At 52.0% G+C, this 23598-nt stretch overlaps 1 protein-coding gene across 1 annotated transcript; it reads left to right on the top strand.

Annotated features, from left to right (window-relative positions):
• Nucleotides 1-7311: 7311 nt before the first annotated feature.
• Nucleotides 7312-20452, top strand: WNT6 (Wnt family member 6). Its single transcript, XM_003784945.3, has 4 exons — nucleotides 7312-7391; nucleotides 17667-17887; nucleotides 18124-18467; nucleotides 19991-20452. The coding sequence occupies exons 1-4, from the start codon at nucleotides 7312-7314 to the stop codon at nucleotides 20450-20452; spliced, it is 1107 nt and encodes a 368-aa protein (XP_003784993.1).
• Nucleotides 20453-23598: the final 3146 nt, after the last annotated feature.

The raw sequence follows: 23598 nt of genomic DNA, 5'->3' as shown, positions 1-23598 counted from the left end.
AATGGAAGACAAGCAATACCCAAACTGTGGAGGGACTCCAATGCCAAGCTGGGAAGTCGACCTTATTTTGCAAACCAAGGTGTGCCAATGGAAGTCTTATAACAAGGAAAAGGTGGGATTGTGTTTGTGCTTTAGCCTGAGGTGTAGCTAATTGGGGTTTTCCTCCTGTGTTCTATGGACACATTTCCTCCTCGTCTGAGTGACCTCTCAGAAGTGGTGGACGTGGCTGCCCACTTCCCTCTTCCTGAAGTGCTTTCTTTCCTTGGTTTCTATGAAGCCACAGTGCTCTTCCCCTCCTTCCTCTGTGGCCCCTCCTCTGTCTCCTTTGTAGCCTCTTCCTCTCTATGTACCATTAATACCTGTATTTCCCAAGCCCCTCTCAGCCATACTCTGCCTTGGGCCATCTCAGTGTAATTACACCCTATGCAAGATGACTCAGCCCAGACCTCCCCTCAGTGCTGCAGATCCATATATTCAACTTCCTACTTGACAGCAACTCTTGAATGCTTCCAAAGCATCTTTAATTCATATCCCAAACTTGCCCACCTAACCCTGCCCAATGCTGATTCTCTTCTGATGCTCCTTGCTGGGAGGACAACACCAGCATCCTCACCCCCTTTCCAACCCATCCCCAAGTCCCCTCACTATTACTTCTTTCGCACTGGTCAGAGCTGTCTTCTCTGCCATTTCATTCTCCCAAGTTAAAAATCACATGAATTTCACCTGGACCATCCCAGAGCCTCCTAATTGGTCTTCCTGCTTCCACCTTGGCTCTTCTCCAATCCTGTCTTCACTCTGTGGCCAGAGTGACCTCTTTAGAGTATAGAACTGGCCATGTCAGTGACCACCTCAGTGACATCCCAACAGTGGCTTCCTATTGCTTGTTTTTGTTGTTGTTGTTGTTTTAGACATTGTCTCACTCTGTCGCCCAGGCTAGAGTGCCACGGCCTCAGCCTAGCTCACAGCAACCTCAAATTCCTGGGATCAAGCTGTCCTCATGCCTCAGCTTCCCGAGTAACTGGGACTATAGGCACTTGTCACAATGCCTGGCTAATTTTTCTATTTTTAGTAGAGATGGAGGTCTTGCTGTTGCCCAGGCTGGTCTCAAACTCCTAAGCTCAAAGGATCCTCCTGCCTTGGCCTTCTAAAGTGCTTGGATAACAGGTATGAGTCACTGTGCTCTCAGCCTCCATTGCTTAAAAAAAAAAAAACACAAAAAAACCCTTTTATCATTAAAATAATGAATCCAGAAAGAATATAAAACAAATGTACAATTGAGTACCTTAAGATAAACTGTCAGGAAAAGAGATAGAATCTCGCCAACGATTCCTCTCTCCATGTGTCCCTCAAAGTAGAACTTTCTCCTCTTCCTCCACTCTCAGAGCAATGATCAGACTTTATTGGTAAAGCATCCACTTACTTTCTCTGTCATCCAAACGTGTATTCCTAAATGCTACAGTTCAGCTTTGCCTGTTTTGGTTTTTTATTTATATGTCTGTTATATCTTCTTTAATCTGGAGAACTCCTCCCTCTCTTTTTCTTCCCTCTTATAGAAATTCTCATTGCTTTTAAAAGAAGAAAAATAAATTCCCTTTCATGAATAAAAGGCCTTACTTGGTCTGATTTCCCCAAATTCCTCTCGCTTAATCAATCACCCAGCTTGGCTTTTCTTTCTTTCTTTCTTTCTTTTTTTTTACACAGAGTCTCACTTTGTCCCCCCCCCCAGTAGAGTGTTGTGGCATCACAGCTCACAGCAACCTCAAACTCTTAGGCTTAAGTGAGTCTCTTGCCTCAGCCTCCCAAGTAGCTGGAACTACAGGTGTTCAACACAATGCCCTGCCATTGTTGTTGTTGTTGTCATTGTAATTTAGCAGGTCCAGGCCAGGTTTGAACCCACCAGTCCCGGTGTATGTGGCTGGTGCCTTAACCACTGAGCTATGGGCACCGAGCCCACTTGGCTTTTCATTTTCTTTTGAACCTTCATCAACCTCCTTTGTGCTCCCCAACTCTCTCCTTCCATTCTTCCCCTCCCTCCCATCTTTGCCCTCCTACAGGACTTTTACAAAGGCTGTTCCCTCTGCTTGAAATGATCTTTCTTCTCTATGTCTCCCAGTTAGCGCCAATTAATATATATATATACACACACACACACACATATATATATATTTTGAGACAGAGTCTCACTCTGTCACCCTCAGTAGAGTGCTGTGGCATCACAGCTCACAGCAACCTCAAACTCTTGGGCTTAAGTTCTCTTGTCTCAGCCTCCCAAGTAGCCGGGACTACAGGCACCTGCCACAACACCCAGCTATTTGGGGGGTTGTAGTTGTCATTGTTGTATGGCAGGCCCAGACTGGGCTCGAACCTGTCAGCTCTGGTGTATGTGGCTGGCAACCTAGCCGCTGAGCTACAGGCACCGAGCCATCCAATTAATATTTTTCTATCTCACTTAGAGCAGTCCCTCCTCAGAGATGCCCTCCCCACCCTCCCTGACCCTGTCAAGGACTTCATGGTTTCCCCAGAGCCTCTCACAGACCCTTTGCTTCTCTCCCCTTCAAAGTTGTGGCTTTCCTCTTATTTGAGAGATGATGTGATTAAAGATTGTCAACTCCATGAGGGGAGGGTTATGGCTGCTTCTGCTGACTGTTACATCCTCACTATCCAGCTGGGTACCTACTATATAGTGGGTGCTCATTTACAAATTTGCTGGCTGCTGCCTTGGGAGAGAGAACCAGCAGACACCACTCTATGAGGGGAGAGGCCAGGTCTAGAGACCTGGATTTAGGAGCCCTGTTTCCCTCAGAGGTGAGAGTTGAGCAGTGAGGGTAGGTGGTGTCCCTGAAGAAGAATGGAGCAGTGAGCAGAGAAGAGGGCAGAGGTTCTTCCCCAGAACACCTGAGACCATGGCAGGGGCTTTGCCCACCCCACAGTCATTAAGACAGGAGCCAGCCTGCTGGCTGGAGAGGCTCTTGGGGCCAACCACGCCCACTCGAGCCCACTGGGGCTAAGCTAAGTGAAAACAAATGTTCTCTGGCTTTCCCCCAGCCCTGTTGTGGTGGGCGAGCAGCAGCCCCTCCCTCCTCAGCCCTTGTTCCCCACCCCCTCCTTTACTCTCTCCTCTGGCCCCCTTTTCTTTCTCCTTAGACTGATGGGGTGACTGGGGGCATGGATAGGATTGAGACATATAGAAGACCTGAGGCAGGTGGGCTCTGTGGGAAACTGGGGCCTGGGGTGAGGGATTCCCTTGGACTAACGCCCAGAGAAAGTCTGAGAGAGAACTCAGCCTTAGATAGGGATAAGACTCTGTAGGAGTACCTGGAGTATAGAAGGGAGAACAAAAAGAGTCACCCTCCTCTCTCTATCTTTTCCCTCCGTCCCTCCGTCCCTCTATGGGGTTGGCCTTTCCTCCGTCCCTCTATGGGGTTGGCCTTTCCTCTCTCTGTTCTCTTGGGACCCAGATGCCCAGGGGTCTTAGCAGTTCTCATCTCCTGTCACCTCCCAGAAGGGAGAGGAGTTAAGTCCCATTGCTGGGGGCAGAGGGAGGGAGAAAAAAAAGAGTGGGAAGGGAGGGTGAGAGGGAGGTTATTGGGAGGGGAAGGGTCACAGGCCCAAATTCTTGGGCTCCTGCAGCTTCAGTCATTCTGAGAAACAAAAGAAACAGAGAAAGTGATTTAGAGACAGACACAAATAGAGACCAAATTATGGACATGGGCAAGATGTGGAAAGACACAGAAAGACAGTAAGAGAGAATCCGGCAGAGACAGAGGGCTCTGCTCTGCCTGAAGCGGTTCTGATGTTATCTCACCCCAGCTGCCTCTCCCCTCCTCAGTTCCCACCTCAGCCCCTCCTTCCTCCTCAGCCCCGAGGCCAGACACCCAAGTCTCTCCTCTGTCTCTCTTTTGCACCAGGGCCTAGAGGTAGTGTTTATGAGTTCCCAGGACTTCAGGCAAAGAGATACAACAAGGGGTGGAGGAATGAAGTGCCCAGAGAGTAGAGAGAGGGGTCAGACTGGCACCTCCCCATTCACACTGCCCATTTCTGTGTCACTGTCTTACCACTTCAGTCTCTAGTGAATGTTCCTCTCACACATGTCAGTGCAGACGTTGTGTGTGTGTGTGTGTGTGTGTGTGTGTGTGTGATTTCCAGGGAGGCAGGCACTTGTCTCAACCTGAGCCAGCCCATCTATGTGTTTGTCTATACCTATGGGCAAAAGTGTCCCAGCATCGTCTAGGGGAGACCAGCGTGTCCTGTGATTTCTGTGGGGTTATCTGGAAGCTTGTGTCCAGCTGTTGGTGTGAGTGTGCACGTGTCTGCACACACCTTGCTTGCTTTTTGTGTGCCATAGTCTCTATCTCCTGGCCGCCAGCCTTGCTCCTTGGTAAGTCTTCTAGTGATCATAGTGGTAGGCTGAAGCATTAGGAACATCTGAACTCACCTCTTCAAATGTTTGGAGCATAAGAACAGAAGTCATTGTTCTGGCTCCACCCAGATGTCATCCAGCCCCTAGGTGGGGATACAGAGAGGGCAAAGGGGAGTGGGCAAAAGCAAGTTGCCCTTGGAACCCAAGCCGTAGGAACTGGGGCTTCAGGAGACTTGCCCACCACAGACTCTAGCCCAGCCCTCCCCTGCCCCAGTGCTCTGCAGGCACCACTGGATTCTGGAATGGGACTCTGTGGGGGGAAGAATGAAGGCTTAGGAAGTCCAGGGATGGCAAAAGATTCTGCAAGATCTGGTCAGAGTGAGTGCTGCAGGAGGGGTGGGGCGAGCTTTGTGTGTTTGTAGGAAAGGTGGGGGTGGGGGCAGAAAGGCCGCCTGCGGGGGAGAAGGCTTCTTGGCAAGCGCCCCAGTTTCCTGAGCTGATCCCTGCTCCCTGCCACTGCTCCCAATTCTGTTGTTTCAATAACATCATTTTTATCCACCCCACAGAGAGACTGTGTCTTAGGAGGGGGAGGTAAAGGGCAGGGTTAGGGCATGGGGGAGGGATGGTAATGGAAAAAGGTTGGGGTTTGCAGGCAACAGGGACAAGATTTGGGGCGCTCCCTCCTCAGGCAGAGGCAGGGCGGTCCCAGAGCCCAGGTCCCCTGATGACAAAGACAAATACATTAAAATTCTTGACTTGGAGAAGAATGCGGGATCGGGAGAGTATTTCATAATCTTCAATAACAGTAGCAGGGTGGGGCAGGGGTGGGCAGGGGGTTTGGAACCCAGGCAGTGGCTCCCAGGAGGCTGGTCATCTGCCACCTGCAGCCTCCAGAGACCTCCCCTAGCCCTCCAACTGCCCATTTGGCACCATATGGCTAGATTGTGTGCCCAGCCTGGTTATGTCTTTGTATATGCAGTATCCAAAGTTGTTTCCTGCAGAAACAGCAACTGTATACAAAATTACTAGGTGCAGGGTTGTGAATGGCATTTGGATGTTATTAAATGCTAAAAGGGGAGGAAACAGCACTTGGACCAGACCCCCTCACTCTCTCTCTCAACCACAGCAACCCCTCCCCTTCTCTAGGGCATCCTAGGCCCTTCACCAGAACTCTGCACCTAGTACAAGGCATTGAACTGAAATGGCCTGGATACCAAGACCCCAAGGTGGGGCTCCCAGAAAATCCAGGGGCTTCCTCATGGGCTCAGGGCATTACTGTAGTTCTTTGGTCTATGTTTGCTCATTCTTCCTCCCCTGGGGTCACCTCCCATTCGCCCTCAGTCTCATCTGGATCGCTTATTCTCACCCTTTGGAGGGGTCAGGATCTTGTCTTCTCTCTACTCACCAGAGGCTGTTTGTCTGTCTGGACAGTGACCTCAGTCCCCACCCTCCAAGGCCAGGAGCTTTCTTATGGGTGCCTAAAGTTTCTGCCACATGGACTTCAGGTCCTGGATCTGTCTTCCTTACTCCAGGACAACCTTATAGGTTGATGGTAGTTCTAGATGGTGGTGGTAGGGAGACTGGCCCTAGCTTCAGAATGTCCAACACCACCTGTCTCTCAGGACCCTGGGGCATGTAGGGAGCCTCTGCCCCAGCTAAGAACAGGGGCTGCCGCCCCGCTGCCAGCAGCTTGGCGTGATGAATGGAGCTGTCCCTCCTCCCCACGGGGCCTTTGATCTCCCCCCTTGGGGAGGGGGCCAGGGGCATCAAAGACATTTTTGTGGCATTAGGAAATCAGATAAAGCCATCTCACCTGCAGCTGGCTCTCCCACCCCTTCTTCTGGGGCCAACTTGGGGGTGGAACTCAAGGCAGGGACTCCTGTAGACCGAGGCCCAACTGCAGTGAGTTCTGACCCCTCAGTCTGTTGGAAGTCTGCAGTCTCTGTCGCAGCTCGCTTCCACGTGCGAGCGTGCTAGAGCACAGGCCCTTGACTCTAGAGTATCCCCTTACTGTCTAATCTCTTCCCTTCCCGCCCCCGAAAACGGACTCAAAGAGGCAGGATGGCTGGGGAGCCAGAGCTGAGGCCTAGGGCTTCCTCCCTTCCTCTCGGAGAGTCTGAGGAAGGGGCGTGCAGAGTGGAGGCGGGCCGCGGTGAGAAGTGACCATTCCAGGGTCCGCCGGTTGGGCGGTGGAGTTTGACACCCCTCACCGGAGCACCCTGAGCCCCAGGCCAACTTCCTTTCCTGGCCCCCGCGCCAACATCTCCCTCTGCATCGTCGCCCCCCCCAACTCCCTCATTCCTGGGAAGTTTTCTCTCTTTACAGTCAACAAACCTGTCAAACGTCTCTCTTCCAGCCCGTCCCCCATTCCTCAGCTCCTCTTCCTCCCCCCTTTACCCTTCTCCACTCCTCTTCCCCGCCCTTCCTTGTCCTCGACTCCAGGAGGCCGGGGGCGGCGGGGGTTCGCTGTCCGAGAGAAGCGAGGTGAGGGGGCGAGGCGAGGCAAAGGGTGAGGCGGGAGGGTCCCGCAGCCACGAGCGCGCTCGGGCCCCGCCCCGGCACCCTGCTCCCGCCCTCAGCTGCGCTCCCTGCCCGCCGCCCCGGGGCGCACGGCTTGCTCCCGAGAGTCCCGCCGCCTGACTGTCGCAACTGCCACCCCCCTGCTCCCCGCCCCCTCCCGGGCTTCGCTCCCCTCCCACCCCCGCCCCCGGCTCTGATTTCTTCTCCCGAGCGAGCTCCGCAGGAGACACAGGCGCTGGCTGCCCCGTCCGCTCTCCGCCTCCGCCGCGCCCTCCTCGCCCGCGATGGGCCCCCCCGCCGCCGCCGAAGCCATCGCCTTCCCCCCGCCACCGCCGCCGTCGCGTTAGCGCTGAAGCCCGGGCCCTCGAGCGCACCGTTTAGCCCCGCAGCCGTACCCACTGCCCACTCTCGCCGGCAGTAGAACGGTCAAGATGCTGCCACCCGTACTCTCTCGCTTCGGGCTGCTGCTGCTGTTGCTCTTGTGCCCCGCGCACGTCGGCGGACTGTGGTGGTGAGTCCTGAGTCCCGCTGCTCGGCGCGGCTCTGGAAACTTTCGGGTGGGGATCCTGGGACCGGTGGGGAGTTCCGCACCACGCTCCGGCTGCCTCCGGGCTCTACCTGCTTGCGGAGCCTAGCCTCTGGGCAGCAGTGCGGGGGCACGAGACAGAGGCGCGTGCAGCTCTCCTCCCTACCTCCGCTGAGGCACTTCTAAACTCCTACTTAGACGTTTCTAATCCTTGGCACATACTGTTGTGTTTCCTTTTCCCGCCCCTCCCCCATGCCCTTGCCCCTTCCCTGCACACTATGTACTAAGTCCAGGTCACCAGGAATTGGAGCGTAGGTAGGAAAGAGCTACCAGGGAGCCAGATACCGGGAAAAGAGTGTGTGAGGAGGGCCCTGGATTTAGGGTAGGGAGCTAGATTTGAAGAAAAGCAAGGAACAAGTTGGGAAGCCACAGACAGCTGTCCCTTCACTGCCCCACTTTGCTTGGAAACCCACCAGCTTCTCTAGGGCTTCTTTCAGAGATGGCTATGCAGGCAAGAAAGGGAATGTAAAGGGGAAACTGAGTCAGGCCTCTGGTTTCTCCATCTCCTCCTCCTGGAGCAAAGAAGAAGAGGAAAGGCAGGAAAGTGACCAGGGCGCCCAGCGCTTCCAGACGTGGGGATCATGAACGAAGAAAATGTGCAGCGGGGAGATATGGAACCGGGGAGCTTTCCAGTGAAAGAAAGAGGCCTGGCCAGCCAAGGGATGGGAGCGTCTTCCCTGACCTGGCCTCTGGACCTGGCCTTAGGTATAGCGGATACCTAAGCAGTGAAAGATTGAGGGAGTTCTGAGTCTTAAGGGGTGGGACAGAGGCAGGGTAGGTGGGTGCCCAGCTGGGATAGCTCGGAGATCCAGATCCCGAAAGCTTTTTTCCTCCGTGATCTCCAGAACCTCACTCACTCACTCGGAATAGTGCTGTGTTTAGAGAGGAGGGATTTGGACAATAGCGCCGACGGAGCAGCCAATCCTAAAAAGATAGGGGCTTGTCTATTTGCATCTCGCCACGTGATTGGCTGGAATTTTACCCTCCGCTCCTCCCCCATTCCTGGGATTTGGAAGAGGCAAATGCCTCTCTCTTTTAGGGAGATAGAAAGTAGGATGCCCTCACCCGGAGCCGCGGGCAGCAATCTGTCCTCCTTCGTGATGGGGGAGATGTCTCTCACCAGGTGTCAGTGAGGGGCCAAATCGAGGACGACCTAAGTCCCATCTAGGGAATATATATCCTTCATCCTAGGTTAGTATATTGCAGTAGCAGCTTTGAAATAGACCTGAGATCGGCTCAGCGCCCATAGCTCAACTGGCTAAGGCGCCAGCCACGTACACCTAAGGTGGTGGGTTCGAATCCCCAGCCCGGACCCGCCAAACAACAATGACGGCTGCAACCGAAAAATAGCCGGGCGTTGTGGCGGGTGCCTGTGGTCCCAGCTACTTGGGAGGCGGAGGCAGGAGACTCGCTTGAGCCCAGGAGTTGGAGGTTGCTGTGAGCTGTAATGCCATGGCACTCTACCCAGGAGGACAGCTTGAGGCTCTGTCTCAAAAAAAAAAACAAAAACAAAGAAATAGACCTGAGATCTAACCATTAAATCTGTGACCTTAGGCAAGTCACTTACCCTCCTTCCCCGCTTCTCGGTCTCACTTGTAGAGTAGGGATGATAGCCTGTCTAACTGGCAAGCTTCCTGGGAAGGCTAGGAGGTACTCAGTCAATGTAGTATCCTCTTCATAATCCAGCTTCCCTTGGTTAGGGTCCCCAGGAGTGAAAAGGGTGATTCATTTCAGTTTAAAATGCAGGGTCCCAAGCAAAACTTTGTAAGGAGCTCTCTTTCTCATCACCCCCATACACACATTTTCAAACTTTGTCCTTTTTCAAGGTATGGGGACAGGTCCCTTCCTAATGGCCATTGTATTCCGTTCCCTTTCTCCTCATATGTCTTAATTGTTCTTATTCTTACAGTTAAAATACCACTTCCTCCGTGAAGCAGTCCCTTTGTCCTCCTTCCTTTGCCTTTTCTGTGCTCCCACTGTACCTCACATATTGGGCAACTGTGCTAGTGACTGCATTTTACTAATAATCATCTCCTTTTCAGTCTCTCTCTTACTTGCTCCTAGAGGGCAGAGGTTTTGTCTTTAGGACCCTCAAGGCCCAGGACAGTATAGGTGCTGGAGAGAGGTTTGTGGAATGTTTTTGAACTATTAGTTGATTCTCCTTTCTGGGGTTTGTATCTGTGAGGGTTCAGGAGGGACCACTGGGTGGGAACCAAGCCAAGGGAGAGAGGTCTGGTCTCTTGGAGACTGACCCTGAAGCTGAGAAGTAGGGAATGGGGGAGGAAAGGAGAAAGGCAGGTGTGGGAGAACACAGAGGCCTTCATGGCCACAGCTGCAGGGGAAGCGGGGTGAAGAGTGAGAGGCTTAGGTGATAAGGTGTATGTTTCTCACATGTGCCTCTCCTGCCTGCCTTGGCTTCCTCACTCTTCTCTGTCTAACACAGTGGTTCTCAACCTTCCTATGCAGCGACATTTTAATACAGTTCCTCATGTTGTGATGACTCCTGACCATAACATTATTTTTGTTGCTACTTCATAACTGTAATTTTGCTGCTGTTATGAATTGTAATGTAAATATCTGATATACATGATGTATTTAGGGGTCCCCTGTGAAAGGGTCATTCAACCCCCAAAGGGGTTGCAACCCACAGATTGAGAACTGCTGGTCTAACATTTCATAACTCTTTGGTCTGAGCCCAGATTCCCCTCCCCAGGATCTACTCTGCTTACACTCCTGTCCCTGCCTCACCCCAACATTGCCCTCCAAGGTCAGGTTTGGGCTGGTGGGCTGGACCAAGCATTCCTTTGGCCTGAGCCTCCTGTCACTCTCCCCATACCGTCCCTCCACTGTCATTTCAGCTAGGAGCTTTCCACAAGGGGCTTCCAGGCTGTTCCTTGATGTCTAGCACCAGCTTGTTGGCCTGCTTCTCCATGCTTCTTAAAGAATCCTGGCCAGATCAGAACTCCAACAGCAGCCAGAAAAATAGCTGGATGTGCAGCCTACTATAATCCACTGTGACATTCTAGCAGCAGCCACGCTGGAAGCAGAGAGGATCCCAGGACTTCTGAGTGATTCAACTGTCCTGGTCAGGAAAGGGGCATCCTGGAATTGGCTCAGGGACTTGGCTCTAAGTTTTTTAGCCATTTCTCTTCCACCTTTTTTCCCACTCCTCTACCTCCCCCAAATGCAATGCATGCTTTCTCAACTCTGCCTCCAGCCTGTCTGTCTCTTTTCTGTCTGTAACCATATCTTTGTGAATCACAGAATCCCAGATTCTAGGATATTGGCCAGGCTCTCTTGAGGTCCTCCAGGCCTAGCACCTTCAGGCCTTCCAGCCTATGCTGTGACCCTCACAGACCCTGTTTTGGGAGTGAGGCAGAGAGGGAGAAACCATGGCCTCCTGGTTGCCAGCTCCCCCAACACACACTCTGAGCCCTACTTTCCTATTGCCTGTTGTCCTCAGGAAGTTCTGTACAACAACTGACCTATCTTTATTTATACCTTCAATTAGTGGCTGTAGAAAATAGCTCACTTTCTAGACAAGCCAAATCAATCTCACTTCTTCTCTCTTTATCTTTCCCTTTTCTGATATATATATTTTGAGACAGAGTTTCACTTTCTTGCTCCCAGTAGAGTGCGGTGGTGTCATAGCTCACAGCATCCTCAAACTCTTGGGTTCAAGTGATCTTCTTGCCTCAGCCTCCCAAGTAGCTGGGACTATAGATGCCTGCCACAACACCTGGCTATTTTTTAGAGATGGGGTCTCGCTCTGGCTCAGACTGGTCTTGAACTCATGAGCTCAGGCAATCTACCCACCTCAGCCTCCCAAGTGCTGGGATTACAGGCGTGAGCCACCGTGCCTGGCTGTTTTATATATATATATATATATATATTTTTTTTTTGAGACAGAGCCTCAAGCTGTCCCCCTGGGTAGAGTCCTGTGGCACCCCAGCTCACAGCAACCTCCAACTCCTGGGCTCAAGCAAGTCTCCTGCCTCAGCCTCCCAAGTAGCTGGGACCACAGGCACCCACCACAAGGCCCGGCTGTTTTTTTGGTTGCAGTTGTCATTGTTGTTTGGCAGGCCCAGGCTGAATTCGAACCCGCCACCTTAGGTGTATGTGGCTGGTGCATTATCCGCTTGAGCCACAGGCGCCAAGCCATGTTTTTTTTATATTTTTTATGAAAGAAATTAGCCCTCTTCTTGTTCCACTAGGGAAAACATCTTGGATCTCACTCCCTCCCCCATCCCATCCTGCCTTTCACTCTCCTCCCCCTTCACTTATGAAAAGGAAACAAGAGCAAAAGTCTGAGGGTAGCCTCATCTCTGGCCCCAAGGGACGCAGGAAAAAAGGTCTCAGGCATCTTCATGACACCCAGGTTTTCCAGCTGCCACTCACACTCCCAGCTGGGCTTGGCCATCCTTTCCCATCCTGTCTTTATATAGAGAGAGCCCTTGACTCTTCATGGGCTGTCCTGTTAGTGGCCCCTGCCAAGCTCCAGGGTGGGGTGGGGTGGCCATCCATTCCCCCCTCCAGGCCTTCCGCCTTGGCAGCTTCCCCTGGAGGGAGACAATGGGGCTGTGAGCAGAAAAGGGCAGGGGCAAAGGAGGCTGGCCTGATCCAGGCCAGAGCATGCCCTAAGCCCACCAGAATCCTGGCACTGTGACATTTCCTGGGGGGTGCAGCCCTCTCCTGCTTCGTTCTCATCGGAAGCCAGGAGTTGGTCAGGGGAGGTCAGTGGGAGGCTTGATCACCAGGCTCAGAGAGGGAGATTCCAGAATGTGCACTTTGATGGAGAAACGCAGCTGTGGAGGGGATGAGGCGAAAGCAGGGCGGGCAGCCAGGCCAAGGGCAGGCTGGCAAAGGGGACCGCCAGCCAGAGCAGGAGGCACTCAGGGACCACAGGCGCCTGTCCTCTGTGGACTGGTGGGAAGTACCTTCTGGCCTGTGCCCTCCTTCCTGCTTGGGCAGGGTGCCACCTGAGGCTTCCCCAGAACTGCCAGGAGCCAAAGGAAAGGTCTCTGGGCCTATTGGGCTGGTTCCTCCAGCTCTGAGCCTTCTGTTTAATTTAGAAGTTAGATCTAGAAAGGACCTGGAAATTGCCTGGCCTATTCTCACCTATTTGGTGAGGGCAGCAAAGCCCAGGGATAGGAGGGAACTTGCTCAAGGCCACTCAGTGTTGCTGAGGACTGACTGAGGCTGACACTACACTCACCCCTGTGTGCAGTGGGGGATCAGAAAAGGGGTATGGGGCCTTCCACATGCTTTTTCTGCTTTCTCATCCCACCCTCACAGGGGTGCCTGCACCCCAACCTGGGAAAGCAGAAGGCTAATAACAGTTTCCTCCAAGCATCCGACAGAGGCCCATCTGCCCATTCCTTTGCTCCCACAGCCCTGACCAGTGGGAAGCCCAGCGCACAGCAATGTCTGTCTGTGAGAGGAAGCCCCTGCCTCTGCCAAGAGTGATGAGGGGAGAAGTGTGAGGAAGGACAGAGGGAACCAAGTTGGGCTGGAGGTGGGGAAGGGCAGTTTAGGGGCACTGGTGGGCAGTGGGGAGGCAGGGGTTAATGGGCTGGGGCATCACTGGCTTTGATGTGGTGGTTGGGGAGGGGGTAGGGTCTGGGGGAGGGGAGCCATAATTACTGAGTTAGACAGAGCAGGACAGGACAGGCTGGCGGGCACAGGCCCGGGCCCAGCCGCCTCAGCAGCCGTCAGGCAACATTTTTCTGCCCCTTCTCCACCACCCACCTCCCCCACCCTGTGCAGCCCCCACCCACAGCCCCAGGGCTCAGGCCTCCCTCTTCTGGCTTTTGGGAGGTGGGGTCAGTCTAGGGACCTTGGGAGTATGGGTGGAGAAATACAGGGAGGCCAGCTATGAGACTCTCAGAGAAGGCTGAGTATCCAAACGCCCTGTGACTTCTTCAGCCTCAATAATCCACCAAGAGTGCCTGCTGGGAAAAGGGGGGTCCTTTGGGCGCATCTGGTCCATGAGCAGGGCTAGATGGAGTAGGAGAAGGAGGGGACACAGAGCTCCATGCTGAGAAGTAAGGGCAGAAAGTTGGAGCAAAGAGTGTTATCAGCAATCCATAAATGCTGTCTGTACCTGTTTGTCCTGCACTGTGCAGGCCCAAAATGTGCATAATGGTATTAGTGGGAAGATGAAAAACAAGCCAGGCCCTTCTTGTATGTAAACTGGGAAGTAGGAAGGTATTATTTTCATTTTACAGTGGAAAAAACTGAGGCTCAGAAAGTTACATGTCATCATCCATCCAACAAATGCTAAATGCCAATTTCACATGCATTTGATCTCTAGGATTCATTCAGCATCACAGGACAAGTAAATGACAGATCCAAACCAAATGCTGGTGGGCCCCAAAAGCCCTGAGTATACTCTGCCATTAACATCATGCCCACTTGTGAGATTTTTGTCTTTAATGAGCTTTCAACCTAATTGGAGAGAGAAAATAAACAAACAAGAATAGTTAATTATGCCACTGGCAGGATAACAAGTGTGGGCCAAATGAGTGACAGCTGTAGTGATGGGGCTATTGGTGCAGTCTGGGGCCTAGAGGAGGCTCCTTAGGGCAAGTGGGATCAGAGGTGAACTTGGGGAGATGCTGGCTAAAATTTGATGGCTTAAGGGGCATGAAAAGGGGTGGCTCTGAATCTAGAAATTTTGTGGTGTGATCTGGGATAGATTCAGAGTTAGGCAACCTTGGAAGGAGTAAGGAGATATGTAGGGGATGGTATGACAGGCCACCTGTTGTTTCCCTCCGGACTTGTTGGGTATTTTAAATATCCACCTGATTTTTCTTGTGATGGGGATCCTTTCATCAAGTGGCCAGCATTCTGTCACCTCTCCTTTCATATTGCTCACTGGCATAATGAAGGTGAGGTGGTGGGGCTGGACTTGATGATCTCTGGCATTCCTTTGGCTCTCCCAATTGAGATAGAAGGGTAGGTTAGGGCAGCACCCTGGGGCCTCCAGGGCTTAGGTTTACATGTTGTCAGTAGGAACTGGCTGGCCCAGTGCCATTGATCTTACCGACCATGGTGCTTGGGAGGGAGATCTTGGTGCAGGCCAACCAATTAGGATGACCAGTATTAGGCTGTCCTTTCTTCTCCACATGCTGATTTCTTTTAGGTCTGGCCTCAGTTTTTCTATGCCTAGCAATGGCTGCTTGATTAGAACCTATTCATCATACATTTCCTTACCACCACTGTGCTCCAGGCCCCAAGGGCGCACATCTTCTCTGGGCTGATCCCAGGCCAGTGCAGACCCAGAAGTGCAAAAAGCAGACTTTACTCCCTAAGGAAGCAGAAAGAAATGAAGGAGGGGAGGTAACAAGAGAGGGGAGGTGGGGGATTTATTTCTTGATGTGGAGTTGAATGTTAAAGTTAAAGGGTGTACATAAGCCTCTCTTGCTAACTTTTCATTTTTCTGAAATCCGAAAGGGAACTCACTTGCCCAGAGTGGCTCAGGTCACACAGAGCTGATGGAAAGAGGGTTCAGAAGCAAGACTTGGTGTTTTGCCCAATGCCCCCTGCCATGCCTCTTCTGGAGCTTCATTTCCTATGTATTTAGGATGGGAGCGAGGACAGGAGGGCAGGGAATGAGCTGGTCCCTTGGGATTCTAGCTGCTACTATTGCCCATCCTCCTCCTAATCAGCTCGTAAACAAGTCTAGTTCCCAGGCAGCCAGCCAGCCTAGGGAGCCAGACCCAGACCAGGAACTGGCTCTTGGGCAGCCCCTCATCCCCAACCCCACCTCCTGACAGGCCTTGCCCTTCCTATTCCTCATGATTCCTCCCCTGTCTCTAGCCCCTGGGAAGCAGACAAGGTCAAGAGGTTTTTGCCTTTTCTCCCTTGCTTTTCCCCACTCCCTCCTGCTTTCCTAGAGGAGGAGGGAGAAGAGAGGGATGGGGCAGAATAACCTTGGGAAGATAAGGCCAGTCAACCTTGGGAAAGCAGGGAGTTAGCAGAGGGCAGGGTTGAGGAGGAGACTGGGGAACTTAGCTGCAGGGGTGGTAGGAAGATGAATTTGCAGAGCACTGGACTCCCAAGTGGTGTCCTAGACATACAGTCCAGGAGAGGAGGCAGACAACTGCAGAGAGGACTTATTCCTTGCCTCCAAGTCCCAGTAAGGGAAAAGAACATGTCTGAGGAAACAAATTAGAAGTCATGAAATAACATGTGGACAGAGTTTGGACTCAGATAAGAACCTTCTCCCCGATGACTCATTAATTTATTCAAAAACATGTATTAAATGGTGTTCATTGTAGTATAATATACCATATATATTATTCATATATAACACAGAATTCACAATATCCACATTTTCATAATATGAATTAGGTACCTTAAATCTGCCAGGGAATTCAAAGGAAAATAAGACAGACTTAACTCTCAAGAAGCTCATAGTCTTGTCTACTGACTGTACAATCATGCTGGAAGCTGCCTCAAATCCTTTCTATAATGAATTGGGATAGATAAATCCAGAAAGAATGATTAACCAACAAAGTCCCTGGGCATTTGGGAACCTACTTCAGGCCATTCTCCACTGCTCCTTCCATTGTTATTTCTCTAGATTGGGGAGAGACGGGAACTGGAGCTAAGCAGGTCCTGAGATGGAAGGAAGGTCTGTGCTGTAAGTCTCTCCACTGAGGAGAGATGTCTGGTTTCTGAACTACTTGGGTAGGGATGATGACAGCAGCCTGATTTTGTGTGTGTGTGTGTGTGTGTGTGTGTGTGGAGTAGTAGCAAACCTTGAAGGACTGGGCTTACACATCTTTCTGCAACCACCTCTTTAAGCATCTCACTTCTCAGTATTGAGAGTTCTCACTTAAGACCTAAATTCCTCTTGCTGCTGTTTAAGACCATTACATTTCATTGTTGTGGGGCCAGAACATGCCTGGGCAGCCTGTACTTGTGGAGCAAATGGGGACAGTGGAGCGGATATGCACTAAAACAAAACCGAAAAGCAGGCCACCTTGACCTTTGGCACTATTTACTACCACCATTCTTCTCTGCATTGCTATCTCCTGTTGCCGCCTCTCCCTGCCCTGGGATCTTTTTCTGCCTTTTGCAGGAGGGTTTTTGGGTGGTCTTAAATTACTGCTGGTTCCCAAGAAATCTGCCCACTTATTCCTGCAAAACAGGGATCTCAGCTAAATGTTGGAATAGAAGCAATCAGGTTAAAGCCATTCCTTCCACGTATGAATCTCTAGCTGACTTAACCTTCTGGGGTCTGGTGTATGGGCGCTCTCTCCTTAGGTGGAATGAAGGCCAGGAGTGGAGGGATTTCTGAAAGCCTGTGGAACTTCCCATGAAGATCACCTACCAAACCAAACATCATCCTCCCTCCCCAATCAATTGTCACCCCAGTGCACAGGGCTGTCTCCTTGCCATCCTACTCTTCGAAGGCCAATGACCCTGGAACAGGAGAAGGGTCACTGTCACCTATTTCTCACAAATCCTTCATAGACTTGTTCCATAGCAACTTCCTCCTGCTTTTCAGTTAAGGGAAACAGAGGATATCAGGGTGGGAGGCCCCCTACCCTAGAGATCCAAGCCCAGTCCATTTTACAGAAGAAACTTGGACTAGAGGAGGGTGTATGACTTTCTTCAAAGGCTCCATTCTCTAGCCATGCTAATTTCATGGCATTCTATCTCCCTGGAATTGCCTCTGCCTTTTATTAAATCTGTTAAGCTGACACATATCCAGCATGTGGTCCACTAGGACCTGATGCTTCCCTAATGCTGTTTACTTTTCTATGGTGTCTCTGTGACACATGCTTTCTTTCCTTCACACCCTTCTCGATTTTTCTTCTGTTAATTTTTTCCTTGTCTCCCTTTTGGGCTAGGCCTGTTGAATTGTAACCTTGGCTTACCTGGCCAGTTGCCTTCACCTTGAGTCAAATTCCTGTAAGAATTTATTAAAGAAGAAGTGCACAGAAGGATAAGACTGATTCCTTGCTCTATAGCAATTTTCAAGATTCAGTCTAGAATCTTGTTAAGAGGGGACACAGTCGGAATGGTAAGAGAACCACAGAGGCATCTCAAGCTTAGCTGGGGATAGGGTGGTGAGACATGTCACAGCTCTTTGCTGTGGGCTGAGTGGGTTGGGCCTTCCTCCTCGCCACCTTAAATCCTTTATTTGGGGAGGGTTGCATCCCTAACCTGATGTTCTCTGCTCCCCAGGGCTGTGGGCAGCCCCTTGGTCATGGACCCTACCAGCATCTGCAGGAAGGCACGACGGCTGGCTGGGCGGCAGGCTGAGTTGTGCCAGGCTGAGCCAGAAGTGGTGGCAGAGCTAGCCCGGGGTGCGCGGCTCGGGGTGCGAGAGTGCCAGTTCCAGTTCAGATTCCGCCGCTGGAACTGCTCCAGCCACAGCAAAGCTTTTGGCCGAATCCTGCAGCAGGGTCAGTGTGGGGAGGTGACAGGAGTGGGCCTGCTTTCTCTTCACTGGGGGATGAGAGGAGCTGGGAGCTGGTTTGGGGACGCTACCTGAACCCCACCTTTCCGCTGGGGTCTGTGCACCCTGTCCAAGATTCTGTCTCCCAGGCCTTAACAGCGGTGCCATCCTGCCCCGCCCACCGCAGGTGTCCGCCTCAGCCAAAGTCCTGCCGCCGCTGACTGCCCTTCCCTGTCTCCGCAGATATTCGGGAGACAGCTTTTGTGTTTGCGATTACGGCGGCGGGCGCTAGCCATGCGGTCACGCAGGCCTGTTCCATGGGTGAGCTGCTGCAGTGTGGCTGCCAGGCGCCCCGCGGGCGGACCCTGCCCCGGTCCTCTGTCCTGTCTGGCACCCCAGGGCCTCCCGGGACCTCCGGGACCCCCGGCTCCCCAGAAGGCAGCGCCGCGTGGGAATGGGGAGGCTGCGGCGACGACGTGGACTTCGGGGATGAGAAGTCCAGACTTTTTATGGACGCACAGCACAAGAGAGGACGCGGAGACATCCGCGCGTTGGTGCAACTGCACAACAATGAGGCGGGCCGGCTGGTGAGTATGGGCAGGAAAGTGTAAGCGTGTGCTTGGAAGTGTGTAGGGGCGTGTCTGTGGAAGTGCGCGTTTAGTGAGGGTGTGTGGGTGTAGGGGTGTGTTAATGTGTGTGGGAGTGAGCAGGGGTTGAGGGGCAGGGAAGATTGGTTGGGAGCATGGATGGACACATGGGAAGGTGCACAGCCTAGAAAAGGGGCAAGGTGGGCATCTGGGAAGGCTTGATGCTGGGTGGTACAGTGAGCAGAGTGGGGAGAGAACACCCAGGAAACTGAGTGCCTGTAGGTACCCAAGGCAGGGGGCCATAGCTCTGAGACAGGACAAGTGAAGCAAAGCTTGGGGTGCTGAGGCAGGGGAAGGGGAAGCATGAGGGATGAGAGGCAGGGGAAGGGGGAGGCAAGAATGTGGATGAACAACACAAGAATGTGGAGAGAAGTTGGGACAGCCTGGAGGTATGGAAGCCAGGAGGGAGTAAGGGAGGTCTAGAAAGCCCTAGAACAGCCCTGAAGGGCAATGGGCTTGAAAGGGAGTGCAGGACAAGAAGCCAATCCTAGTGGAGGTGGGAGAGGGTCAGGCAGAGGCCAGCACAGCTGTAACTGATGCACTTGCCAACTGGCTGCCCCTTACCAGGTCTCACCTGCCAAGACCTAGGGCAGCCTCTCTCCTCTTCTCTGCCTTGAGGAGGGCCCCAGGAGCTCTTGCTTAGGGGCAAGAAGCATCTCAGGTTCCAGGAAGAGGGTAGGGGAGATGTCAGGGAGTGGGAGGAGGGCACATGCCTGTAGGTCAAGTTGGCCCTCAGGCTCTAAGCTTCCAGAGATGATTTTCCTGGGTCATCTAACCCATAAATCTCTAGTAGGGTTGTGAATCTTAGATCCCAGGTTGAGATAAACAGCAAATAAGGGAGAGGACTTCTGGATCCCTTCTGTGTAGTGCATTCCCAGTGGGGTCTCTTGCACACAATGCCTCAGTTCTAGGGTCCTCCAGGGGCACCACCACACACACCCTGTGTCCTCAAGGGTTTGGGGCCTGAGGCATGGGGAGGTTTGCTGAAGAGGAATGTCCAGACAGGCCCACATACCTGTTGGGGAAAGTTGGGGAGGAGTGGAGAAGACAGACGCCCAGTCCAGGCGCTGGCTCTGAGTCTCCGCTCAGCCATGCCCGAAGCCTTGAGGGGCAGGAATGAGGGGGCCAGGCTGGCAGGAGGGCTAGGCTTCACAGCTGCCACCTCTCCTCCTCCTCCAGAATCTCACCCTTGCTGTCCATTCTGCTTTCTCCCCTACTCCCTGGCTTTGGATCCTGGAATCTCTGGTGCTACATACTGCCCTCCCACGCCCCACTTCTCTAACTCCTCCATCCTTATCTTTCGTTCTTCCTCCTCCTCTCTTCTGAATTGTCACTTCCTTGATGCCTGCTCACCACCTTGCGTTTTTTTTGTCTGTATTTTCCTCTCTTTTGTACACCCTATCCCCAATCTTATTTTCTGCCTCTCCTCTGTCCGCATCCACGTGCCCCTCTGCTCCCTGCAGGCCGTGCGTAGCCATACACGCACCGAGTGCAAGTGCCACGGACTGTCGGGCTCCTGTGCGTTGCGCACCTGCTGGCAGAAGCTGCCTCCGTTCCGCGAAGTGGGCGCGCGCCTGCTGGAGCGCTTCCACGGCGCCTCACGCGTCATGGGCACCAACGATGGCAAGGCTCTGCTTCCCGCAGTTCGCACGCTCAAGCCACCCGGCCGAGCCGACCTCCTCTACGCTGCCGACTCACCGGACTTCTGCGCCCCCAACCGGCGCACCGGCTCGCCCGGCACGCGCGGCCGCGCCTGCAATAGCAGTGCCCCGGACCTCAGCGGCTGCGACCTGCTGTGCTGCGGCCGTGGACACCGCCAGGAGAGCGTGCATCTTGAGGAGAACTGTTTGTGTCGCTTCCACTGGTGCTGCGTAGTGCAGTGTCACCGCTGCCGCGTGCGCAAGGAACTCAGCCTCTGCCTCTGACCGGTAGCCTAGCCTCTAAACTAACTGCGGGACCTCAGGAATCCGGCAGGGGGCGCTGCCCAGCCCGCTCTCTCCCTGACAAAGCCCATCTCCCAGGCCTCTTGGGTGCTTGAGACGTATGGATGCCTGCGAAGGCCAACGGCGCCTGGCAGCGCCAGAAAGGCGCTGGGGAGTTTCTGAGGGAGATTATACCGGCTCTCCTTGTCCTTGGTCCTCCAGGTGGAAAAAGAAAAAGTCAGTCTCTAGGCCTCTGGATGTGAGGCTCCTCAGAACTGCCAGCTATGCGATGGGTGGGTGAATTTAGTGTCAATAAAAATATTTAAACCAGTAGGACTGGACCCACAGTTTGGGAGGAGGCTGATCTCCTGTGGGCCAGGCTCTGGAAGTAATGTGTAAAGAAAGGTGGCTTTGATGGAACTTGAATCTCAGGGTCATCAGCTTGGGTCCCTATCCTGTCCCTTTCCAACTGGGTTGGGTTGTCCTGGAAACCCTCCCTTGGCACTCTTCTTGGTCACTCTTGTCACACATCTACTAGGGCCTGGAACTGCAAGTTGGGAAGAACTAGCAACTCTTTTTTATTAAAGGGATAGAGTGAAAAGGAGGGTCTAGGAAAAGGGGAAAGAAGCCTCTGATGTGTTCAGCTCTGGGGCTAACCCTTGTCTTACTTTTTAGGGGATTATGTCTGTTTCTGTAACTCCTGGGGAATTAAAGGGTAGAATTTTAAGCCCATGCAAGCCCATAGGATTAAAGCACTTTATAAACTGTATAATGTGATGGAAATATGTTATTAACACCATCAGATTTTGTTACCATAAAAACTAGCTTCACTGCCATTAACATTGAAAAGAATGCTCAGAACAGCATTCTAATCACACTTAATGGGAGAGGAAGCAAGTTTGTTGTTAGGTTTCTCTTGACACCTAACCTCATATTTCCTTCCTCTGGTTCTTCTCAGGAAGCTGATGGTGAAGGTGAAGGTGAAGGGACATAGAAGCAATTCTGGGTTTTCCAGAGCTGAAACTTATGGTCCCATCTTCCTCCGGAGAGAAGGGGAAAGCGTAGTCCAACTCCTGGGATTCAGAGCCCCCAGCTTTCCTCCTGCAATGGGGAGTGACTTCCCCATCATGGTGTGTAGGACAAAGCATGAGCTTTGGATTCAGGCACCCTGGGTTTGAAGCTGGTGCTGCTGTCTAGATGTTTATAACATAGGCCAACTTAGCCTCAGTTTTTTTTTTTTTGGCCTATACAATGGGAATAGCACCCTGTTTCAATTATCCATTGCTTCCTAACAACCCCAAAGTAATTATTTCTCAGGATTCTTTTGGCCATGATTTGTCAGAACTAGGCTGGATGGCTCTGCTCCATGTCTGGAGTCACCCACTTGGCTGCATTCTGCCAGAGACCTAATGCATGTTTCTAGAAGCTCAGAGCTCTCCCGTGATCTCAGTTTTCTCTGTGGGTCTAGCTTGGGCTTCCTCCATAGCATGATGGCCTTAGGGCAATTGGACTTCTTACATAAGACTGACTTTCAGAAGTCAGAGTGTACCAAGTTGAAGGCAGAAGCTACAAACCTAAACCTCTTATGGTCCGGTATTGGAAGTTATATAGCATTGCTATAATTGTTGGTTGAAATCGGTTACAGATCCAGCCAAAATTCAAAAGGAGGGGAAAGAACTTACACCTCTTAATGGAAGGAGTGGTGAAGAATTTGCAGCCACTGTAATCCATCCCACCCTCTAATAAGATTGTTGGAAGGATTTTTTTTTTGAGATATGCAAGCACTTAACATAGTATTTGACACATAATAATTTGTGTCGAATTTATGTTTAACAATTGGTAGTTACTATGAAAATGAGTAGGGAGAGATGATGCTTTGCAGGTATTGCACAGGCCCTGATTGTAAATGAAGATGGCCAAAATTTAGTAGAGGCCAGAGGGAATTAATCAATGGCTCTTATACCTGGGAAGTCTAGGGGTAAAATCTCAATTGAGTTACAGCTGAAAGCACCACAGTATCCTTACCTCATTCCCTTTACGTCTATTGTTACTGCTTATTTCTGCCTCTCTTTGCATACTGTCCTCATCTCTCCTCAGGAGGCTTTCTCCTCACCACAGCTCTATGCCTCCATTCTTAGAGCTGGTGATTCAAAAAAGAAGAGTGACCTTCCCAGTTATCGCCAACGCAAGGTCCAAGGAAGATGCTGATTACTTAGGCTTTGTAATTTTCCCAACCCTGTACCAATAATGGTGTCCAGGGGGATGTATTACCATGACTGGGGGTGGTAGCCCTCCTAGAACAGTGGGGAGCAGTGAGGAAAGTAGAGTTCTCCAAATGAAAGGAAGGGGAACTCATTTTAGGTCAGCCTGTGGGTCTTGACCCACAGGAACTGTATTAAGGGCCGTGACATTAGGAAGGTTGAGAACCACTGTCTTAGATGAACTAAACCATGGTGTCCAGTACATTCATCCTTCCCCAACAGTGTCCCACAATGTCAGGCTTCAGTAGGAAAAATGGGGCATCTGGGTTTTCCTTCCTGCCTCTTCCTGGCTCCCTCAGGTCAAATGCTTCAGCTTTGGGGAAGTTATGAAGAATATGGATTCAGAATCTCTTGACCAAAGGAGATTATGCTAACAAGGGGAAAATGGAACTACATTTTGGGCTACCCAAAGAGAAATGAAGCTCACTGAAGGCCGGGTCTGCCTTCCCCGAAGCTCTGTGCTTACCTTTAAAAAAAGAAATCAAATCCTGCTTTTCTCAAAGGGACCACCAGGGGGCACGCAGAGCCCAGCTTCCTTATTAACAGGGAGTGACAACCTGCAGGACACCTGGGGAACTCAAGAGAGCAGTGGGTAGGAGAGTATAGGACTGGAAGGAAGCAAGGAGACCTGTGGGTCGCTTGTATTAAGCTGCTAGGGTTAGTTCTAAACTGCCTGGGACATCTGAGCTGGCCCTGATGTAGTACCGCGACATACTGTCTCTACCACTGTCAGGCCCTACAGTGATGGGGTGTGTGTAGCCGGGCACGGTAGCTCACGCCTGTAATCCTAGCACTCTGGGAGCCTGAGTCGGGTGAATTGCTTGAGCTCAGGAGTTAGAGACCAGTCTGAGCAAGAGCAAGACCCCATTTCTAAAAAAAAAAAAAAAA

Source organism: Otolemur garnettii, unplaced genomic scaffold (assembly GCF_000181295.1).
Source record: "Otolemur garnettii isolate 467f Iridium unplaced genomic scaffold, OtoGar3 scaffold00013, whole genome shotgun sequence".
NCBI classification, from domain to species: Eukaryota; Metazoa; Chordata; class Mammalia; order Primates; family Galagidae; genus Otolemur; species Otolemur garnettii.
Note: the sequence above shows the minus strand (reverse complement) of the source record. Positions and strands in the feature narration are given on the sequence as shown.

Bases quoted from the DNA above. Each gene is read 5' to 3' on its own strand.
- WNT6 (XM_003784945.3), top strand. From the start codon at position 7,312: ATGCTGCCACCCGTACTCTCTCGCTTCGGGCTGCTGCTGCTGTTGCTC. The intron at 7,392-17,666 runs GTGAGTCCTGAG...TCTGCTCCCCAG, and splicing joins CACGTCGGCGGACTGTGGTG to GGCTGTGGGCAGCCCCTTGG. The intron at 17,888-18,123 runs GTCAGTGTGGGG...CTGTCTCCGCAG, and splicing joins TGGCCGAATCCTGCAGCAGG to ATATTCGGGAGACAGCTTTT.